This window comes from Aricia agestis, chromosome 5 (assembly GCF_905147365.1).
Source record: "Aricia agestis chromosome 5, ilAriAges1.1, whole genome shotgun sequence".
NCBI classification, from domain to species: Eukaryota; Metazoa; Arthropoda; class Insecta; order Lepidoptera; family Lycaenidae; genus Aricia; species Aricia agestis.
Genome location: NC_056410.1, coordinates 16,349,608 through 16,371,073, shown reverse-complemented (window position 1 = coordinate 16,371,073; position 21,466 = coordinate 16,349,608). Strand labels below are relative to the sequence as shown.

The 21,466-nt window shown below is 35.3% G+C and overlaps 1 protein-coding gene across 3 annotated transcripts in view; it reads left to right on the top strand.

Annotated features, from left to right (window-relative positions):
- The window catches only part of LOC121727454, a 242,232-nt gene that overhangs the window by 149,731 nt on the left and 71,035 nt on the right, over positions 1–21,466 (top strand). For 2 of the 3 annotated variants that reach the window (XM_042115323.1, XM_042115325.1), the window contains one exon: positions 3,288–3,317. The exons of the other annotated variant lie outside the window; for it this stretch is intronic. In XM_042115323.1, the coding sequence (XP_041971257.1) occupies positions 3,288–3,317 (30 nt within the window). The remainder of the gene's footprint in view (positions 1–3,287; positions 3,318–21,466) is intronic. 3 annotated transcript variants of the gene reach the window in all.

The window sequence follows — 21,466 nt, the reverse complement described above, 5'->3', positions numbered from 1 at the left end:
CCGTAGGGTGACAATAGATTTAGCTTAGCATTGCACATTTTCTTGTTTTTTGAACTCGTTTATTTTCATACTAATACTAGCTGTCCCGGTGAACTTCGTGTCACTTTAAAACCTTCCCTGGACTTCTACGAATATTTTAAGACGAAAATCCATTTTTATATATAAGAGTTTTTAGACTTTTTCAGGAAATTTAAATATTTTTTTTAGAGTTTTTCTCTCCGTAAGAACCATCCTCGTACTTCAAGGAATATTTAAAAAAAAGAATTAGCGAAATCGATCCAACCGTTCTCGAGTTTTGCGCTTAGCAACACATTCAGCGACTCATTTTTATATTATAGATAGATTGTAACTTGAAAATTGTGTCAATCTGTCTATTATCTCCTCATGCTTGCTTAAACCGCTTAGCCGGTGTAACAACATTTTGTAATTTAAGTCTCAGAGGACATAGGACAGTTTTATCCCGAAATCGTACGGTTAAGACTTACGGGCAACATCTAAACTAGATGTATTTATAGAGATACAAATAAACCGTACTTTTTTACTTTAATTTTTTAAATTTTGTAAATATTTTAACGGTGATTTTTAGGGTTCCATACCCAAAGGGTAAAAACGGGACCCTATTACTGAGACTTCGACGTCTGTCCGTCTGTCCGTCTGTCTCCAGGCTCTAACTCAAGAACGGTAATAGCTAGAGAGTTGAAATTTTCACAGATTATGTATGTCTGTTGCCGCTATAACAAAAAATACTAAAAACAAAATAAAATTTATATTTATGGGGGGACTCCCATACAACAAACGTGATTTTTCTGGCCTTTTTTTGCTCTATATTAATGATGGCAACAGGTAGGTACTTGGATTTTTGTCAAAGTCCTTAGTTATTTGTGTGCTTTAATATTTAATGATAATATTGAAATAAATTAAAAAACTAAGGGGGGCTCCCATACAAAAACACAATTATTGGCCTAATTTTGCTCAATGGTACGGAACCCTCCGTACGCGAGTCCGCACTTGGCTGATTATTATGTTTTTATCAACATTCAGCTATTTATAACTTTTAATATAAGTACGTAATGGAAATCCGTTGGGGGCTAGATAAGATTATTCGACCCTTGACTTGTAGAGCAATGTCAGTCAACATGTTATCTCGACAATTTCTCATGCTGTTGCAGAATCATAAACAACAAAAATATTATTTGCTAAGATCAATGAGAATGACGTTAAATATACTTAAACTAGTTAAATGGCAATAATATCTATTTCATTCAGAGGGCGTGTGTTTTGCGAGATTTTATTTTAAAAAAAAGAAGAAATGTCTTGTTCAAAGAAAATATTAGCATAATATTATGTCACAAGTCACAATCTAGGTACAAAAACGAAGTTTAGCAAAATATCTACGTCCTAATATTATCTTACTTCATTATCGAAGCTCTTTGTAATACTAGATTTTTGACTATTTATTTAATCTAGATGACTTGATGTAGAATGACATCTAGATGACATGGAATGGATAGACTTTCACGAATATTTCAAGGCTAAAATTATCCAAATCGGTTCAGCCGTTCTCGAGTTTCAGCGGAACAAACAAAATTTAAAATCTGGAGGCACGGCAGTGCTCCAGCCAAGTCTAAGAGTAAAGGTGCGGCCGTACCATACTTTTCTCGAAGCAGTTCGAGAATCGAGGTTATTTTACCTCCTCTATATCTTTCATATTATTAAAGCTAGGGATTTGATGCTTTTTGATGCGGTTCGAGAATTGAGGCTATTTTACCCCCTCTATATCTTCCATGTTAATAAAGCTAGGGATTTGGCTTTTCGGTGCCTAGAAGTTAGTATCTAAATTAGCTTGGCTTCCAAATTATATGACATTTTGATAAAATATAGTTTCTCTGTAAGTTAGTTGTTTCTCTTGTGCTCATTGCCAAGTCGCTATAATAATTACAAATTAAAGGAAATATTTATACAGTCACTGAGTGTTGATTAAAAATAAGTAAAAGACTTGGCATAAATATGATCTGATAACTTTTTACGATAGAAAGATTGCATATTATAGACTTGGCTTTCCTTTTTACATTTCATGTTTTTGGTGGGATTCATTTTTATTTAACTGGATACATAGACTAGCTATTGATACGATACCTATCATGGACATTATACCTTATAATAATTGCTTATACCCGAAACGTATTATTTACTTCTGAGAATTTTGAACTTATTTAATGTTGTTTTTACTTTATCTCCAAAACATTTTGATTGGTAAATTACCGATTTGTTTGCGTTGTTAGTTTTTGTATTTTTATTTGCGTCATTAGTGGAAGTTTTATATTTTGTTAATAAATGATAAAAACTAACTTTTAAAAGACCTTACCAAAATTATCAATCACTTATAAGTACTAATATGTATTAAAAATGCGAAAGTGTAATATAATAATTATCAATAGCTAAATCTATTTGGATGAAATTTGATCACGTAGATAGTAAGTTTAGAAAAAATACGAAAATGGTAATTGGTACTTGTTCTATAATAATTATTGAGTGATACTGACTTGACAAATATAAATATGACACATAGCAATAATTGTTTTTCTAACAATGGAAAATAATAATGTTATGCTGAAAAATGCTACCATTAAATTCGAAATGGCCAGGTGTTTTTTATTTGCACTCATTAAAAGCTTTGTTTAAGGATGTATAATTTTTAATTCTACTTAGTATAACATGTCATATAATTGAGAAATTACATAGCATATCTTTTCATTTAACTAGGTATTCGAAATTACGAGGTTCTTTTGATTTTTTTAATAAAAAATAAATGGAAGCAGAATAAGTTTACAGCAGTTTTTGCGCTCAGAAATACGTTTCCGTAACATAAATGTCTGTCGTCTTACACCCATTTATATAGTATGAATACTCAACACAATATTAAACTAACACATAATAATTATCATCGCGTGCTGTCATGTAATAATTATCATGTTCAGATGGACATGGTTTAAGGATATTAATGCAATCATCAGTACCTACATATTCTGTACCATGGACCACAATAATATTAATATAGAAAATCTGTTTCACAGCGTTGTAAATAATAACAAAAGTTTCATAATAATATAGTTTATGCTTGGTAATAATATATGAGAAATGCTTCATTAAAAAACGCAAGAAAAATTTCGACCTAACAAATAAATAATTACGCCATTGAGAAATAAATAACTACAATGATGTTATTTTTTACATGTGGAACAGATTTTTTTTCATTCCATTTTCTCACACTATTTTTTTCTTTTCAGAATCAGATCTCACCGGCCTATCACACGTTGGTAAGTGGCATTTTTCATTTTCATTCCTATAGTATCAGGTGGAGGCTTAACTTAAACTAATATAAAAATTAAAAATATTTTTCAAATATTTTAATGTTGTGAAAATTTTCGGAATAGTCCGAAAGAACGCTGAAGCGTGGTTATCCTACATGTAATTTTTTTTAAATGGTAAATAAACAATTATAATACAATAAAGACTTCAAAGTGGTGCAGTCATCAGTAATATAATTATACTGTTATAATATCACTACTATACTTTTTTAACTTCTTTCGATCCTTTGACTTAGAAATAACCTAAGTAAAAACTACTTGGAAACGTAACTCCAGTACTTCAACCGTTTTGAATTTGGTTCTTTTTCGCACACTAAAATATGAAAATAGCTACGAAACACTTTAGGAAATAAAGCCGTTGACAAAAACACAAAATTGTGTGCCGAATACATGTATAAAGTATGCATGTATTCGGGTCACATATTGTAGACTCGTGGACAAAATTTTTAACGCAGTCAGTAGTCACTCTTGCTTAATTTCTATTATTCGTAGGAAAAAACAGTAAAAAAGTTAAGTGTATACGAAATTGTTACAGTGCAATCTGCAAACTTTGAGTCAGCTGTCAGTCTGACGTATATGACTTGTATGTCACAACACAAGGGCAACAAATAGGGCACAATAGACATAACGACCAGTAGTTCGACTGCAAAGAAACGGACAGGTTTCAATATCTGTCAAATTCGTCGGGTTTCACTAGGATTATGAACGGAATGTGCCTCGCGCTGGCTGATATAATTTATTTTTAAATATTTAAAATAAAGATTTCAAAATTGGATTCTGACAATTTTAATCACATGTGCCAAAACACAAACAACAATACGACCAAAGAGGAACACGTCCAGCGAATATGTCATATTTTTAAATTCGTAGGTAACAAGTTAACAACCCTTGCGACGATTTTCGTCATAATACGTCAAATTTAAAAACTTCAACATCAGTTCTAAGTCGGCATACTCTATCATTCTGTCTACTCTGCCAAGGGGGTGTATAATGATCTAATTTTAGCTCAACATCAATACTATCTTCTTACTTATCCTTATCAGCTATTCCACATAATATTATCACAGCCCTGGAGGTGTTGACATCATTTTGTTTGTGTGTCTGTGTACTGACATTTATGTGGATCGTACTATCATGTGCTAAAATTAGGGCGACTTTTTTCTCACCAATGATGTTTTATTAAAGATGGCGTATGCTCATACAAAGCGGTCCTCAGAATTTGTTCCTGTACGACATATAAATACCTACCTATGGTATATCTATAAATTACAACAATGAATGCGACAGATAATACGTTACGAATGATATAGAAAAGGATTGCTATATACTTTGAGTTGCATATCGGCACGCATGCGCGATTATTCTGTCACACGATTATCTGTCCTTATCACGCTGCAGTTGTCGTTCGTAATTTCTATCCTTTTTTAGTTTTATTTTTTGCATTAAATTATTTGTCGATAGTGTTGGAAAATATCCAAATAAAAATTAATTACTAGATGTTTTCATGTACTTAGTTGTGGTACGTAACTTTTTCATCCTTTTTTACCTTATAACTATAATTTTTGCATTTCCTAAAAACGCAGCTTGGCATTTTAAGTCAAAAACGTGACACAATGATATTCTAACGTGACACCTCGTCGCTCACTCGCTGCCAATATGCAACTAATTCAAAAGAAGGGACTTCCCTTCATTTGGCCGTATCAGACTGTACGCGCTAGTGTGATATCTACCTTTTTTATAATAGAATATCATAGTTTCTCACGAAATAATTAATTACACATTTTTATACACCGAACGTGCTAGCGTGTGCAAAAATTAGAGCGTCGAACACAGGCTAATCTGAGTAATCAGGCAGAAACGAAAAATACGTGTGGGACCGGGGACTGCCGCGGTGCGTTGCTGTTAGCAGCTGGTCTTGGTTTAATGCTCTATTAGGCTGGTCTACACCAATATTCTAGTCGCACGCACACAAACACCGTGCCGAAGTCTGCCGAACTGAACGACGTTAGACGATGTGTTAGGTTATTTCGTTATGGAATTTGTTGATTCGCTATAAGCCCGCGATAAAAGCTTAAAAAACGTCGCTGTAGTGCAAAAAAACCGTCGTGGGAATTTGCTTGAGAGCCGAGACTGAGCGAGGTGTAATGCTCGTAGCTTGCAGACGTAATGTTTCAAAAACTACCAATTTTCAGACTGCTTCAGCATGATTCACGATTGTGCGTTGTTTGGTCCAGTGATTTTATTTCACGTGATAATCTTGGTTCTCTTTCATAATCCAATGTAGAAAGATCAATACTTACTAATAAATAATCAAGATATTCGCACCTTTATGAATTTACATTCCTTTGACACCTTATTTGAATGTATTCAAATGTTTGTATGTCCGTTACCCGTTTTCCAGGCAGGACTCACGTGAGGCTATAAATATGTAACACGGGCCCAAACGTGCTGCAGCCTGCAAGCATAACATACGAGGAAAAAAATCCTTTTTTAATTGACGTATGTCAATCCTGACTGTGCAATCCTTATTATGTGTCTGTCTGTTACCTCTTCCCGCCCAAACCGCTAAACCGAATTGGCTAAAATTTGGTATGCAGATAATTTGAGTCCCGGGAAAGGACATAAAATAGTTTTTATACCAGAAAATGTTCGGTTCCCATATGATAAACCAACTTCGGTACAACGGATTTGTGGGCCGCTAGTAATTGCTATAGTTTAATTAGCAAATGTGTTTATTAATAATATCCTGGAGCAGCGGAATGGTGGTTCCTGTTTGATGACGTCACTACTTACAACAGCACGTGATAGCAATGTTCATCATCTCTGCCATTGGAGATCTTATAGGCGTTTATAGAGACACGAGCTTTTGCCCGCGGCTTCGCTCGCGTTAAGAAGTATTATTATATACAAACTTTTATCCCCTATTTGAACCCTTTGGGGTTGGAATTTATCAAAATCCTTTCTTAGCGGATACCTACGTCATATCATCTACCTGCATGCCAAATTTCAGCCCGATCCGTCCAGTGGTTTAGGCTGTGCGTTGATAGATCACTATGTCAATCAGTCAGTCACCTTTGAGTTTTATATACAAGGTGTAACAAAAACAAGTGATAATACTTTAGAGTGTATATGTGTTCCTTCTAGAGAGTTCACTGTGAAAGTAGCAGCGCTGAAAGACTAATTTTTTTTACTTTTGTATGAGGAAACTCGTGACGTTCGGGCGCTTGCCCATATAAAAGTGAAAAAGATCTGGAATATTCTAGGTAACCCGCTACGGCTATAACAGCTAATGTTTACTTGCTTTATAATCTTGGTTGCTTGGTTGGTTTGGTTGCATACACCAGGCTGATGATGATGAAATAGTCGTCAACTGGACTTATTGCTACATGCGTTTCAATTAAGGGTAATTGATGTCAGTGACATTACAGAACACTAGCGAACATCAAGACTAGGTATAGAGACTCTACTACTGTTAATTTACTACTTGAGTCTTTAAATTTCATCAGCTCTCTTTTACCGACAACTTGGTAAAATTGTAACATAATATTAGGTGACCCTATGAACTTCGTATAACTTCTCTCCTAATATTTTAAGACTTCTCTAGAGTCTAGACTTCCACGAGTGTTTCGAGACTTAATTTTTTTTTATGAAATACGCAAATGAGCAAACGGGTCACCTGATGGAAAACAACTTCCGTCGCCCATGGAGACTCGCAGCATCAGAAGAGCTGCAGGTGCGTTGCCGGCCTTTTAAGAGGGAATAGGGTAGTCCCGGGTAGGGATGGGAGGGGAAGGGAATAGGGGAGGGTAGGGAAAGGAATATGGTAGGGGATTGGGCCTCCGGTAAACTCACTCACTCGGCGAAACACAGCGCAAGCGCTGTTTCACGCCGGTTTTCTGTGAGAACGTGGTATTTCTCCGGTCGAGCCGGCCCATTCGTGCCGAAGCATGGCTCTCCCACGTTCTCAAATTAGCCAAATCATTAAATTACTTTAGTTGTTCTCGAGTTTAAGAAATAAAATTTTAAATCAAATAATTTGTATAGATTGAGTAGGTAGTATTTTAATGAGTATGCTCTTCATCCTTAATGGTTGTCATGGCAACTAATGATTTATATTATGATTTATGACGTCACGGTTGACCTTTAGGAAGCCCACAGTTCACAAAATGAGGTAAAATCCAAGCGAGATTTTACCTCAATTCGTATTGTTTATGTAAACTGAATTTATGTTAAAAACTAGATGACGCTTGCAACTCTATTGCGCCAAGATTCGTTCACTATATTCGGTATAAAAAGTATCCTATGTCCTTTCTCGGGACTCAAAGTATCTCCATTTTAAATTTCATCAAAATCGATTTGGCGGTGGGCGTGAAGATCTAACAGACAGACAGACACATTTTCGCATTTATAATATTAGTAGCTACTGTAGTGATTTTGGTGTCGGTGGCCTGCCCTAGTAGACAAGTGGGAAGTGATTATCGTAAACGCTAACAAAATGTATGCGATTTGACATAACTACATAAGTCAGCGAATATAAATGTCAAATCTCATACATTTTGTGGCGTTGGCGTTTACGATAATCGCTTGATCTAGGCGTTCTGATTCATTAAAATCAAGCTACGCCGGCGTCAATTTTATAGTTCCTAGGTCCATTTATTATAGTACTCTTTTTGTTCTCAGCACAGTGGGATGAGAATTGAGACCCAATCTGAAAATATTATGCGTACCGATTTTTAAATATTTATTTTCCTCAAGAAAACAAGCAACTTGTTCCATCCCGATTCCCACGTATGCTATGGAACAGCATTCTTGTCATTTTACCTTCACCAACCTAAAAACCTCATTTTAGTAGTTTCAACGCGGGAATCGAACCCCAATTGACAACCAATCACACCATTTGACCACGGAGTCGTACCAACGAAATGGTTCAGTAATGGTTATTTTGTTTGGCATTTAACCAGAGTTGGTTTTATTTGGCCATTACCAATATTGATATTACCCTACGAACATGGGTTTGGCACCGATTGCCACCTATATTTAGTCCAGACTCCAGACGAAGTTTCTAGTCTAGCAAAGTTAATTAGAAAATAGTAAATTAATATTAGCAAAATTTCAATAAAATTATTTCATTTTAGTATCCAACTTCGCTTTTTTTATGAAATAAAGGGGCAAACGAGTAAACGGGTCACCTGATGGAAAGCAACTTCCATCGCCCATGGACACATCAGAAGAGCTGCAGGTGCGTTGCCGGCCTTTTAAGAGGAAATAGGGTAATAGGGGAGGGTAGGGATGGGAAGGGAAGGGAAAAGGGGAGGATAGGGAAGGCAATTGGGCCCCCGGTAACCTCGCTCACTCGGCGAAACACAGCGCAAGCGCACGCCGGTTTTCTGTAAGAACGCTTCAAAATAATAATAAAAAAATGTTTATGAATTGTACTTGTGCTTAACGAAATTTCTAGTAAAGTAAGTAAAATAGTTAATTAAAATCATTAAAATTTAAATGAAAGGTTTTTCCTTCACAACTGCGTTAGTTTATATTGGCTATTTTCCTAAAATGCGGTAATAAACAGGAAAACAAGATAGCTGTTTCTAGAATGGTGGAAAATATTTGCCAGCAGATTCATGTAACGGTAATTATTATGCAGTAAACGCGAATTAATCTGAAGACTGATTAACCATTGCAGATGTAAATTTTTCCTGTTTGTGACGATCTGTGTCTGTGAATACCCTGGAATCCCCATAAGATAATAAATTGTATACATCAAGCACTGAAAACCCCTGTAAACTATATAATGTCATTCGAGAAATCATTTTTCAATTCTTATTTAATTCCCATATTATGTAAGAAAGATATCGTCTCAGAATTGTTAAATTTTTCATGATTCAGCTTTGAAAATTACTTAAAATCAGATATTTTATTTCTTAAACAACTGATGTTTTACCGAAAATAACGTTTATAATAAACAATTTGCCGGGTTAGCTAGTATAATCAGAGATTTTATAAGACAAAGTAGAATGAAATTTAAGTATATTAAAGATACTTTTTTCTGTCTTTGTAAGAGTTTGAATGTCTAATCTCTTCTCTTTATAGTGCAGTTGTTCGTCCACATTTTACTGCGCAGTGTTTTAAACTAAATCCTTCGCAATTTAACGGTTTTGTGTTACTTTCTCTAATTTGCAAACATAAACAAAAGATAAATAAGGCCATAAATGGCACAGCCCGAACGTTGACTTGCTCTAGCCACAGTATAAGCATCATACAGTAAAGTAACTCTGCTCTCAAAAGTCAAAGTAATAAAATCGAAAATCGAAATCGATATCAGTTTAAGGAGTAAGGCACCGGGTCAGATTTGTGTAAGTGGAGTCCAATCTTATGATGTTAGAATTATGACTTTATAACATTACATGAATACCTTTTAAAATGCGAGCAATAGCAGTTTTGGGCAACTTTTTAAGGGCATGTCCTTAATATTAAACTCGCTTAAAATTGAGACGAGTTTTGCCTTCGAAACTGATACGTGTGAATCGTGAAACTGCCTTTTGCATTTTCAAGTTAGCCGAAATCATGCACGTGTTTGTGTCCTCGATTCGGATGATCTAGTATCATAATGGTCTACCGTATATTACTTACACTGTAGTGTAATCGTGTCGACAAGGAGGAAGCTGTAACCAGACCAGTGAGTTAAATAAACACAAAACAGCGGTTTACCTAATTCCTTTGTGTGTTTGTGCCTAAAATGTGCTTTGAGTATAGTATAAACTTTATGCTATTCTCATTGGTTGGGGCAAACCGCAAAATGCTCATTAAATTTAATAACACAATATTCTTCTCAAGCTTAGGTCACCCATTAAAATATAATATTGACAATGTGGTTAGTCGAAAATCTGTCGGCTGGACTTGATACAACCCAACCAAATTTCGTAGGTCCGCCATCTACCTATGAATTAAAAAAAATCGTAGATTATGTACTTACATAAATCAATTTCTTAGATGGATACTTCCTTTAGGGTCTACACAGACGGACCGCATTTCAACTGCAATCCAACTGTAAATTGCAGTTCAAGTGCAGTTTGAATGCAGTTGACACGGCTGCAATAGAACTGCAAACCAACCGCGCAGTCGTATTGCAGTTCAGTTGCAGTCGGCGTGCAGTCATGTGAACTGTTTGGTTTGCAGTTCTATTGCAGTCGTATTGCAGCCGTGTCAACTGCATTCAAACTGCACTTGAACTGCAATTTGCGGTTGGATTGCAGTTGAAATGCAGTCCGTCTGTGAAGACCCTTACTAAATATAATTATGTGACAATGGTACGTCGTTAGATCGCATTTGTCATCAAAATTAAAACATTATACTTCCTTGCTATAATATTATGATAATAACATAAACACCACATATTGTCATGAGAATTTAAAATGTATGGAATGTCAATCATTCTAGTAGTGTGCGTTAGAACTAATTAATTCCTCATAGTTAATTGCTACTTGCAGCCACATTCAGGCATAGATTTAAATCGCCTTGCAGGTACCTTGTTATATCATTTTATGGTTTTAGAAGCCTTTTTTGATCAGAGAAGGGTGTTATGTCACTTAAGAGACATCTGTTTATATCCACTGCCCTTAATATCATTTGAACCCTAACCATACCTTCTGGTGCCCCTTAATTAGGGAAGGCCCCTTGCAGGAATTTCGGAAGCCTTACTTTTTTTAATCTTTACACTACCCTAAATAAGGGTAGAGATCCCTAAAAACAGTGTGATGTAATAACACCTTAACAGCTGCAAATCAGGGTAATGATAGTAGAAACTAGAATATAGTAGCTATTGTGCTTTAAGAACGGTGATGATGATGATTATTCTTATGTTGTCCGATATTTGTGTTGTCCTTTGTAACAACAAATAACACAATATGCTTGTTAAAAAACATTAATGCAATATGAGTTATTTAATAATAATATATTATAATATTTTGTATTAAGTATATTCCTACAATTTACATGATAACATATCACAAAGGATTTGTTATTTGAGGTTCATAAATTATAATAATATTATATTCATTGAAAAAAACTTGTGTTTTGTAAAATAATTCTACTTAAGGTCACTTGCGCAGATCTGGGTTAAAGTTAACCCCGAGTTAAGCGTTATCTCTTTCATAAAATATAATATGAAGAATGTAAGAGAAAACATACTATTTAACCCGGTATTAACTTTAACCTGGATCTGCGCAAGTGGACCTTAAAGTTGTACTATTCTCTATTCTGTGCTTAAAGTAACAAAACATTTATTACAACAAGTGACAAATTAATTAAAGCAATTATTTCCTGGAACAGATCCTCGTTTTTTTGTTGCTTTTTTTGTTTCCACAACGTTGTTGCTGCTCTTTTTAATTTGCCCACAAAATTGCATAGATTACTGCATTTTAATGGCTATAAGTTCTAACACAAAATTCACTATTGTCTGATTAAGTAGTCTATGATTTTGACCTACTACAGAAGTTCTCATACTATTGAGTATCGACTGTTAAAAAACCAAGTGCCATTTCACTAACCGATGTCAAATCTTTTGTACTTATTTAAATCTTAGTGCAGCTAAAAAAATAGATTTTTATGAATTTCAAAGACACTGATGTTTTATTAGCTCCTAGGCTATTTGTATGCACAAAGCTATAAAATTCCCCGGAAATATATAAATATCTTCTCTACTACATAACTACTCTGTACAAACAATTAAAACGGTCTTGATTATTTGTTCAAGACTAAAAAAAGCCCGCAGATCTGCGCAGTAACAAAAATTCGCGTACTGTTTACTGTAGTCGTATTTATTACATAAACCATTGTAAACTTTAACGTGTTTAAACGATATTTCATTTGATTTATTACAATGTAATTTGGATGAAATACTTAAATCACTTTTTTCCATCCCGAAAATGTATGAAAACACGTTTTTGAGCTTGCTATTGATTAATTTTTTGGCATGTTGTTCTTTTCAAAATTACTAGCTAAAAGCCGAGCTTTGTAAGGGCTCGCGTCGTTTTTCTGCGTAGTAATAATCTTTAAGGCAGTTTTTTTACACTTAAATAGGAACCAAACCTTGACTGACTGATGGTAACACATCTACATATATACATATAAATAAAAATTAGCATAAATCAATAGGCGTGATAAACTATTAAACGTCTGTAAAGTCCGTAAAGTGTACCACAAAAGTGCTCAGGTTGTAGGATATAGCAGGGCTCGCTTCGCTCGCCCTGATAAATTGTGTCTGACCTAAACATTTATAAAAAGAAACCTCGTCTGCTTGATGAAGGTATTAAGCAGACGAGTCCAGAGTCAGTGGTGACAAGGACGATACTCTTATGGCATAGATAAAATGACTCTATTTATTGGTACTTAATATTATAAGGATTGAAATGCAAAATGCCATTGTGGCTTTAACCCATCAATCCCCAAGCGGCAGCCTACCTGTGAAAATCTATTGTGTCTACGATTCCCACGATCGAGGTACTAAAGCCTTATAAGTAAGTAAGTATATAAAAGACTTTGAAATTTTCAAGTCGGAAGCGGTCAGGTAAATAAAATTATTGGATTCTGTATATAACAATAACAGAGGATTTATGAGGAAAAACGTCACCTCACAATGAACAAAGAATTGACGTAACATTGACCACATATTTCTATTTTCATGGTAATCAATCCGTGTTGCGAACTAAAAAGAACTTTCTAGAAACAATATGGCGCGAAGAATTCATTAAAAAATTTCCGTCACGACAATACAATGCAGAACAATAAGCGCCAATAAGTATGGTACAAATCAATTTTCCTAATGTCTTCAATTATGTGAAGAATATTCCAGCGTTCTCAATAACATTTCATTGAAGTCGATAATTGGATGTAAAACCTTTGTGAATAAGTCACGACGCGACAAAGTCATTGCAAACTATTATAGAGGTATAATGCAAGGTATAGATTGTGGTATAGAGGATGTTAGGTTATGCAAAAAAGGTTGACAAGAAGTTTAGGCCAAGGAGTTACGGCGGTACGTACAAACTACAAGCTCTCAGGGTTTTGTCAAAATCAAAACAACAATTATTACAAAAACATACCTAATATTATTTTGAAATCTTGTAAAACAAAACAACAGACTGACCAAACGAACTTGCGGAAAAAATGTAAACAAGTCTCAGACTTGCCAAAAAACAGTGCGTTCCACGAAAACCCCAGTTCGTAAAAAAACAGTACGGCATGCACGTCGTCAGAGCATCATAATACATATTAAAATAGTGGGTGTGTCGATTACTTCACAGATTTTTCCCGATACTTAAAAGCAACCTTGATAATCAGACGGCGTCTATTAGTCATCGATTTTCGACAAAACCCTTTAGCCACAGTAGACAGAACGAACCGGTAGGTCGACTTCAAACAAACTGACAAATCGGCGCGGGTACTGCTGAAAGCATGCTACGTACGGCTGAGCAGTGCCAAGCAGTGCGCCGGCAGATAATAATAATACTCATAAGTGATAAACGTATCGAGAACACTTCTAAGTGGGCCTACTGATTCGTAGTCTTTTGCGCTTTAACTATCGTCTCATAGTCGTAGGGTTGTCAATTGGCATATCCTTGTTTTGATCGTCCAGAAATCGTAAAGTCGAAAGCCCTGGGTCGTAAAATAGTGGAGTGACGTCAAAATCGTCGCCGACGCGTAGGTATAAATCACATCACGTGGAAAAACGTAGCCAATATACGACACCATAGAGAATTCAGGGCTGATCGAAGTAAAAGCAACTTTGTCGCTTTCTAATAGAGATTATTATAGAGGAACTTTAATAAAATAATGCGCAATAGCGCTACGTATAAAAGTCTTTACAATAATTATGAAATCTGTGACGTTTTTAACCATACATACCTGTACGCGTTGTGAAATGTGAAAAAAATGCCAGAGCATTGCAGCCAAAACAACAAAATATACGCGAGAGTTATGAAAAAATAATGTTGTATTGTAGAATGTAAAAATAATATTATTTTATTCTATGGATGCTTCTCACTACTTCAGTCTGGCCTCAAGGACTTGTGTTATGGGTACCAGAAAACGGAAATATTATAATATCATCAGCTATTTACTACTTACTAGTTTTACATATCTACAATATAAAAATGAGTCGCTGAATGTGTTGCTAAGCGCAAAACTCGAGAACGGTTAGACCGATTTTTACCAGGGAAGGTTTTAAAGTAACACGAAGTTCACCGGGACAGCTAGTTATTTATAATTTTTGACCGCTGAAAGACAAACACACTCTACAAATTACTACAAGAAATATCTACAACACATTACATAATGCTTTACATTTTCGTTATCATTAATCAGTCAACTTTTAATTAACTTAATTATCTTTCCATTATATACAAGTCCCATACTATGTAGAGCTGGTATTTTGTTTCTAATGGATGAAAATATGTCTAGCGTTGAGTTCTTTAGTGTTTTATAAGATAGTTAATTCACTCCTACACAATATTTCAACGTAATAAACTGTCCCGCTAGAAACGATTGCAAATACTGTGTGCCAAGACAAGATTTTATGAAAAGATATGTGTGAGCTGTGACTGTGAAAAGTTTAAACAAGATTAAGAGAAGAAATTAAAACGTAGGTATCAAATTCCCATTAGTGGTGACTAAGTATCTCGTATTGTAGTGTGTTATGTTTTATTTGTTAAAAAAATGTGTGATAAAAGCTTCGATCACTAATATTAGTATATTAGTGATAGAAGGATAAAAGCATAATTTCAAAATAATATTAGCTCGATGCACTCCTTCACCATATAAACTATAACTCTGCAAAATTTTATTCACCTACGTTTCCGCATTTTTCGTCAAAACGGATACAAAGTTTTTCGCTTGCGTATTAATATATAGATACCAAATATATGTTTGCCTTTTTGGCAGCTACTGTAAGAAAACTAATAAGTACCTAAAATTCAGAATTTCTTAATTGTAGTTTTCTTACATTTAGATCAAGGGGAAGATGTATTAATAATAGAGAATAAAGTACCTACTTTATAATTTGAGAGGTGTTTTGAAATCCCAAATTTAACTTTCGATGTGTTGTGTGTGTGTGATAAGACATTACTTTAATTTATTTTCAGACCAACTTTTTTACACTACTTGCAGATACGGAGAATCAAAATAGATTTTCAAATAACATACATAACTGGTATCAACTTACAAATTACAATACTTGTACTATTGTAAATTTCACCTTCACCTATTTATAAATTTCTAGAACAGCGTACAACTGTAACTCAGCATTGATTTAATCTGATATTCTATAACAGTATGCCCGTGACCCCTACGTACAGACGTACTGTTCGATCGATATTGTAAAACCCTTGACATGTAAACTGAGGGTAGATTTGTATACGTTTTACGCACCTGCAACTTTTCGCCATCGTCCACGCTAAAAATATACAACCCTCATCACGTTGATGAGTGGCAGTCTTCCACTATTCGTATTTCGCATCTCAATGGTTTTTCGCGTAACTTTCTGCCTGAAAACCTCTGAAATGAATTGTCACCAGCAGGTTCCCAAACTTGTTTCAATTTAAAATGCATCGTGATGAAATAAATCACTCCCAAGCCTCTACACAACGCCCCCATTTTTTTCTGGGCCCTCCTTCAGACCTTCAGCGCCCACAAGGAGGCGTTATCGCCCACTTTAGGAAAGGCTGATTTAGATAGTGGTGAGTACGCGCTGTCATCAAACCGCGCGTTTGGGCGGACACATGTAAATCGAGCCTCGTTGCCTTCGAGGATTGAAAATTATTATATGTCCTATTACAGGACTAACGGTATCATCATACCAAATTTCATCAAAATTTATCGAGCGATTTAAGCGTGAAGAGGTTATTGATATACAGATAGAAGAAAGAGAAGAAAGAAGAAAGAAAATAATTTGTTAACAACTTTACATCTGTTACAGAGAAGTACAGTACAGTACAGTACAGTACACTACAAATTGTGTGGATGAGAATGATAGAGACTTTTGTATTTATCATTATAATTTTATTTAAGTATGGATGGATGTACAGTCATAAAATTAGCAAGTTCTTGGTAGCTTTATGACTTATGTAATAATTGTATTATTAGATAATCATGATAATATTACTACTAGCTGTTGCCCGCGACTTCGTCCGCGTGGACTTCAGTTTATAGCGCGCGATGTCAACAAAATTGGTGTCAAAAGCTTTTATAAAAAAACCCTGGTACCCCTTAAATCAATACAGCTGTGCAGTGTGCAAACAATAAGTACTTCATTTTTGTATGTTAAACTTTATATATTATGCCAAATTTTAAAGCTTATTTAGCCCCCAATTACACAACTTTACCCATAAACTATTTATCATTGATAGGTTTAGCCCCAATTTCACCAACGTCTGTTAGTGTTAACAGCTTGTTAAAATATCCTGTCTTCTCTTTCATTCATATGAAAAACAAAACAGCTAACGTGATACTAATTCGAGCATTAACTTTAACAGTCGTTGGTGAAATTTGGCCTTAAGGTTACGTCACTGCCTGCACAGATAAAGTACTGAGTTATTTAATACCGTAGAATAGATATAACAATCGAAAAAAATCGAGACTTAAATGTAAGATGATACCACCTCTTATAGAAAGACTTTTGAGCAAGCGTCAGCGCGATGTAGAAGACGCACGGCGCCATCTATTATGAATTTTTTGAACAAATTTACGACCCTTACAACCCTTTTTTCCAGTAAAAAAGTAGCCTATGTCCTTTCTCAGGCTTTAGACTATCAGTATACAAAATTTCATTACAATCGGTTCGGTAGTTTTGGCGTTTGGCGTGAAAGCGAGACTGACAGACAGACAGACAGACAGAGATACTTTCGCATTCATAATATTAGTACAGATTATGTGCACACTGCACAGCTGTTTTTGGGTATTTTGATTAATTAAGGGCCGCGCTACACCGGAATGGCAGCGGCGAGGCGAGCACTTTCAGCGCTGCCATTCCGGTGTAGCGCGGCCCTAAGAGGGGTACCACTTACCAGGGTTTTAAAAAGTTTTTAAATTTGACACAAATTTTGTTGACACCGCGCGCTATAAACTAAAGTCCACGCGGACGAAGTCGCGGGCAACAGCTAGTTATGAATAAAAACAATAATATATTATAAAGTAGGTATGATTAGTTCTGTTATAATAATGAAGTAAAAAATAAAGCGCCATCTGTTTTCATATATTAGAATTAAAATGTTGATTGCATTGATATATTTTCTGGATGGAATATAGGCCAACACAACACACTCGAACTCCTTAGAAATGCAGTAGGAGTTCTATAAGATAAGATAGATTGATTATTATTATAGCAAGTGATAATATTATTAAACATAATATTCTAACGTATTAAAAACTATAAACAAAAACATAATAACTAATAAGTATGATTAGTTCTATGTTCCAACGAAGTAAAAAAAAAGCGCCATCTGTTGAATCGTATTAGAAATAAAATGTTCATTGCATCGCGTCGATATATTTCTGGATTTTTTATAATATTATACATAAAATATATTTAAGATTTTTGAAATATTATTTTAATACACATCCAAGACCCAGGAACATTGAAAACTTTTTGATCCGCCTGCGGGACTCGAACCCAGGACCCCCGGGATGAGCGCTGGCCACGCGCAAAGCGAAGTAATTTTCATCGATATTTTCATGGAAATAAGATATTTTCCCACATCAAAATGTAGCCTATGTCCTTTCTCAGACTCTAGAATAACTGTGTACAAAATTTCATTGCAATCGGTTCAGTAATTTTGGCGTGAAAGCGAGACAGACAGACAGACAGACAGACAGACAGAGATACTTTCGCATTAAAGCGCCATCTGTTTTCATATATTAGAATTAAAATGTTGATTGCATTGATATATTTTCTGGATGGAATATAGGCCAACACAACACACTCGAACTCCTTAGAAACGCAGTAGGAGTTCTATAAGATAAGATAGATTGATTATTATTATTATAGCAAGTGATAATATTATTAAACATAATATTCTAACGTATTAAAAACTATAAACAAAAACATAATAACTAATAAGTATGATTAGTTCTATGTTCCAACGAAGTAAAAAAAAAGCGCCATCTGTTGAATCGTATTAGAACTAAAATGTTCATTGCATCGCGTCGATATATTTCTGGATTTTTTATAATATTATACATAAAATATATTTAAGATTTTTGAAATATTATTTTAATACACATCCAAGACCCAGGAACATTAAAAAATTTTTGTTCCGCCTGCGGGACTCGAACCCAGGACCCCCGGGATGAGCGCTGGCCACGCGCAAAGCGAAGTAATTTTCATCGATATTTTCAGAGATACTTTCGCATTTATAATATTAGTATAGATTATCTCATGTATTTGATATTATGTAAGTAATTTACGCTAGTACATATTCTATTCCTTACTAATATAATAATATAAACGTATTTATACCAATATAATAAAAATACGTGGGAGAGCCATGCTTCGACACGAATGGGCCGGCTCGACCGGAGAAATACCACGTTCTCACAGAAAACCGGCGTGAAACAGCGCTTGCGCTGTGTTTCGCCGAGTGAGTGAGTTTACCGGAGGCCCAATCCCCTACCCTATTCCCTTTCCTACCCTCCCCCATTCCCTTCCCTTCCCATCCCTACCCTCCCCTATTACCCTATTCCCTCTTCAAAGGCCGGCAACGCACCTGCAGCTCTTCTGATGCTGCAAGTGTCCATGGGCGACGGAAGTTGCTTTCCATCAGGTGACCCGTTTGCTCGTTTGCCCCCTTATTTCATAAAAAAAAAAATATCATGCTTGATATCAACAGTAAGAATGCGAAAGTCTGTCTACTCTGTCTCTGTTACCTCTTCACGCCCAAATGGAAATACATAATTGAGTCCCAGGACAGGAGTAAGGACATAGGTTTTTTTTGCATCTCGGAGAAATGTACGGTTCCCACGCGATAAACGAATTGGCGCAACGGAGTTGCGGGCGTTATTTAGTACAACATAAGCTATATAATTGGGGTACTAATTATTCTACAGGGTGTAACAAAACTAAGTGATAATACTTTAGGGTGTGTATGTGTTTCTTGTAGAGAGTTCTCTGTGAAAGTGGCACCGCTGAAAGACCAATTTTTTTCACTTTTGTATGGGGAAACTTCGCTGCTATCACTTAGTTTTGTTACACCTTGTATAATTATATTTCTAATTCGGAAATAAAATAGATATTCTGTTTTGCACCTGTCAGGCAGGCAATTTCAGGTTGTAAGTGTAGTATAAATATTTACATGTACTAAGCGTAGCACTCTCGTAGCACAATACGTACATCATACAGTAGAGCAGCTCAGCCGCTTTAACATCTTACCACAACACAGAGTTTCACATCCATGACACGTGATTCTGCATTGTTTTACTGTTGCTTAAGCTCCATGAATGTGTATGTGTTACTGATTTTCTTTCACTACGCATAATAAATACTACGAAAGGGTAACGTGACTGCCTCACTCAGAGACAAATGTTACTTACAATAACTGTAATTTACTTAATGAAAATTTTGACATAAGCCCCATCCATACTTCCATACTAATATTATAAATGCGAAAGTGTGTCTGTCTGTCTGTCTGTTACCTCTTCACGCTCTAACCGCTGAACCGATTTTGCTGAAATTTGGCATGGAGATAGTTTGAGTCCCGGGAAAGGACATGGGATAGTTTTTATCCCGGAAAAATGTACGGTTTCCGCGCGATAAACGAATTTTAACGCAACGGAGCTGCGGGCGTCATCTAGTACAATATAATCTGCCAAACTCTTCATTAAATTGAAGTTTAATCATTATTGCATGACTCTGAGTGCGGGTGTTCGTCATAAAATACATACGTGGGAGAGCCATGCTTCAGCACGAATGGGCCGGCTCGACCGGAGAAATACCACGTTCTCACAGAAAACCGGCGTGAAACAGCGCTTGCGCTGTGTTTCGCCGAGTGAGTGAGTTTACCGGAGATCCAATCCCCTACCCTATTCCCTTTCCATCCCTACCCTCCCCTACTACCCTATTCCCTCTTATAACCTGTAGCTCTTCTGATGCTGCGAGTGTCCATGGGCGAAGGAAGTTGCTTTCCATCAGGTGACCCGTTTGCTCGTTTGCCCCCTTATCACATTAAAAAAAAAATGGTTATATAATTTTTGTTGCCCTAGCTACGTTTTTATGTCAATAATCGGAACCATATTGGAAAGATCAAATGAATGACTTATGAGAGGTATTGTTCTGTCATCTATTTTGATGGTTGCAGAATATGATGGTCTACTCACTCTACTCGATATCTCTATATTATGTAGTTAGGATGACCTAGAAGTTCCGCTTACGTTCCAGGGTTAACCGTCACAAATTATTAGCATAACCTTGACTATACTGATAATTTCACGGCATGACTATATTTTCTTAATTACTCATGAACATGATATCTTATATCTTTAAACGAGCAATTCTTGTATATATATAATTGGAATCTCGGAATCGGCTCCAAAGATTTTCATGAAATTTAGTATATAGGGGGTTAAGGGGGCGATAAATCGAACTGCTAGGAATCATTTTTAGAAAATGTCATTTTATTCGTGTTTTATCGAATACCGAGCAAAGCTCAAATAGCTGGTGATAATAATATAGCATATTATGTACAAAAGTTGAAATAAAATTACGAGTATTAAAAATACTAATTTTAACCTCCAACTATCAAAAATTTATAATTGAAACACTTTAATATGTAGAGCGTTATATAGTTATGCGACTATTTTTATAAGTAAGAGGGGTATTATAATATAGAATGCATAGATGTATTTAATGGATGGCATATATCTATGGCATATGATAATATAATTGGCATATTGACGCAAAAGTGGTGATCAAAAAGACGATTTCGGTGTTGTTTGGGGCCGTTTTTACATTTTTCAAGTTATGATAATACTTAATTTAGAATTAAGTATTAAATATTTGACAATAATTTACCTGGGTACAGTTTTTTGTACTATCAGAGAAGTTGATTCCCATG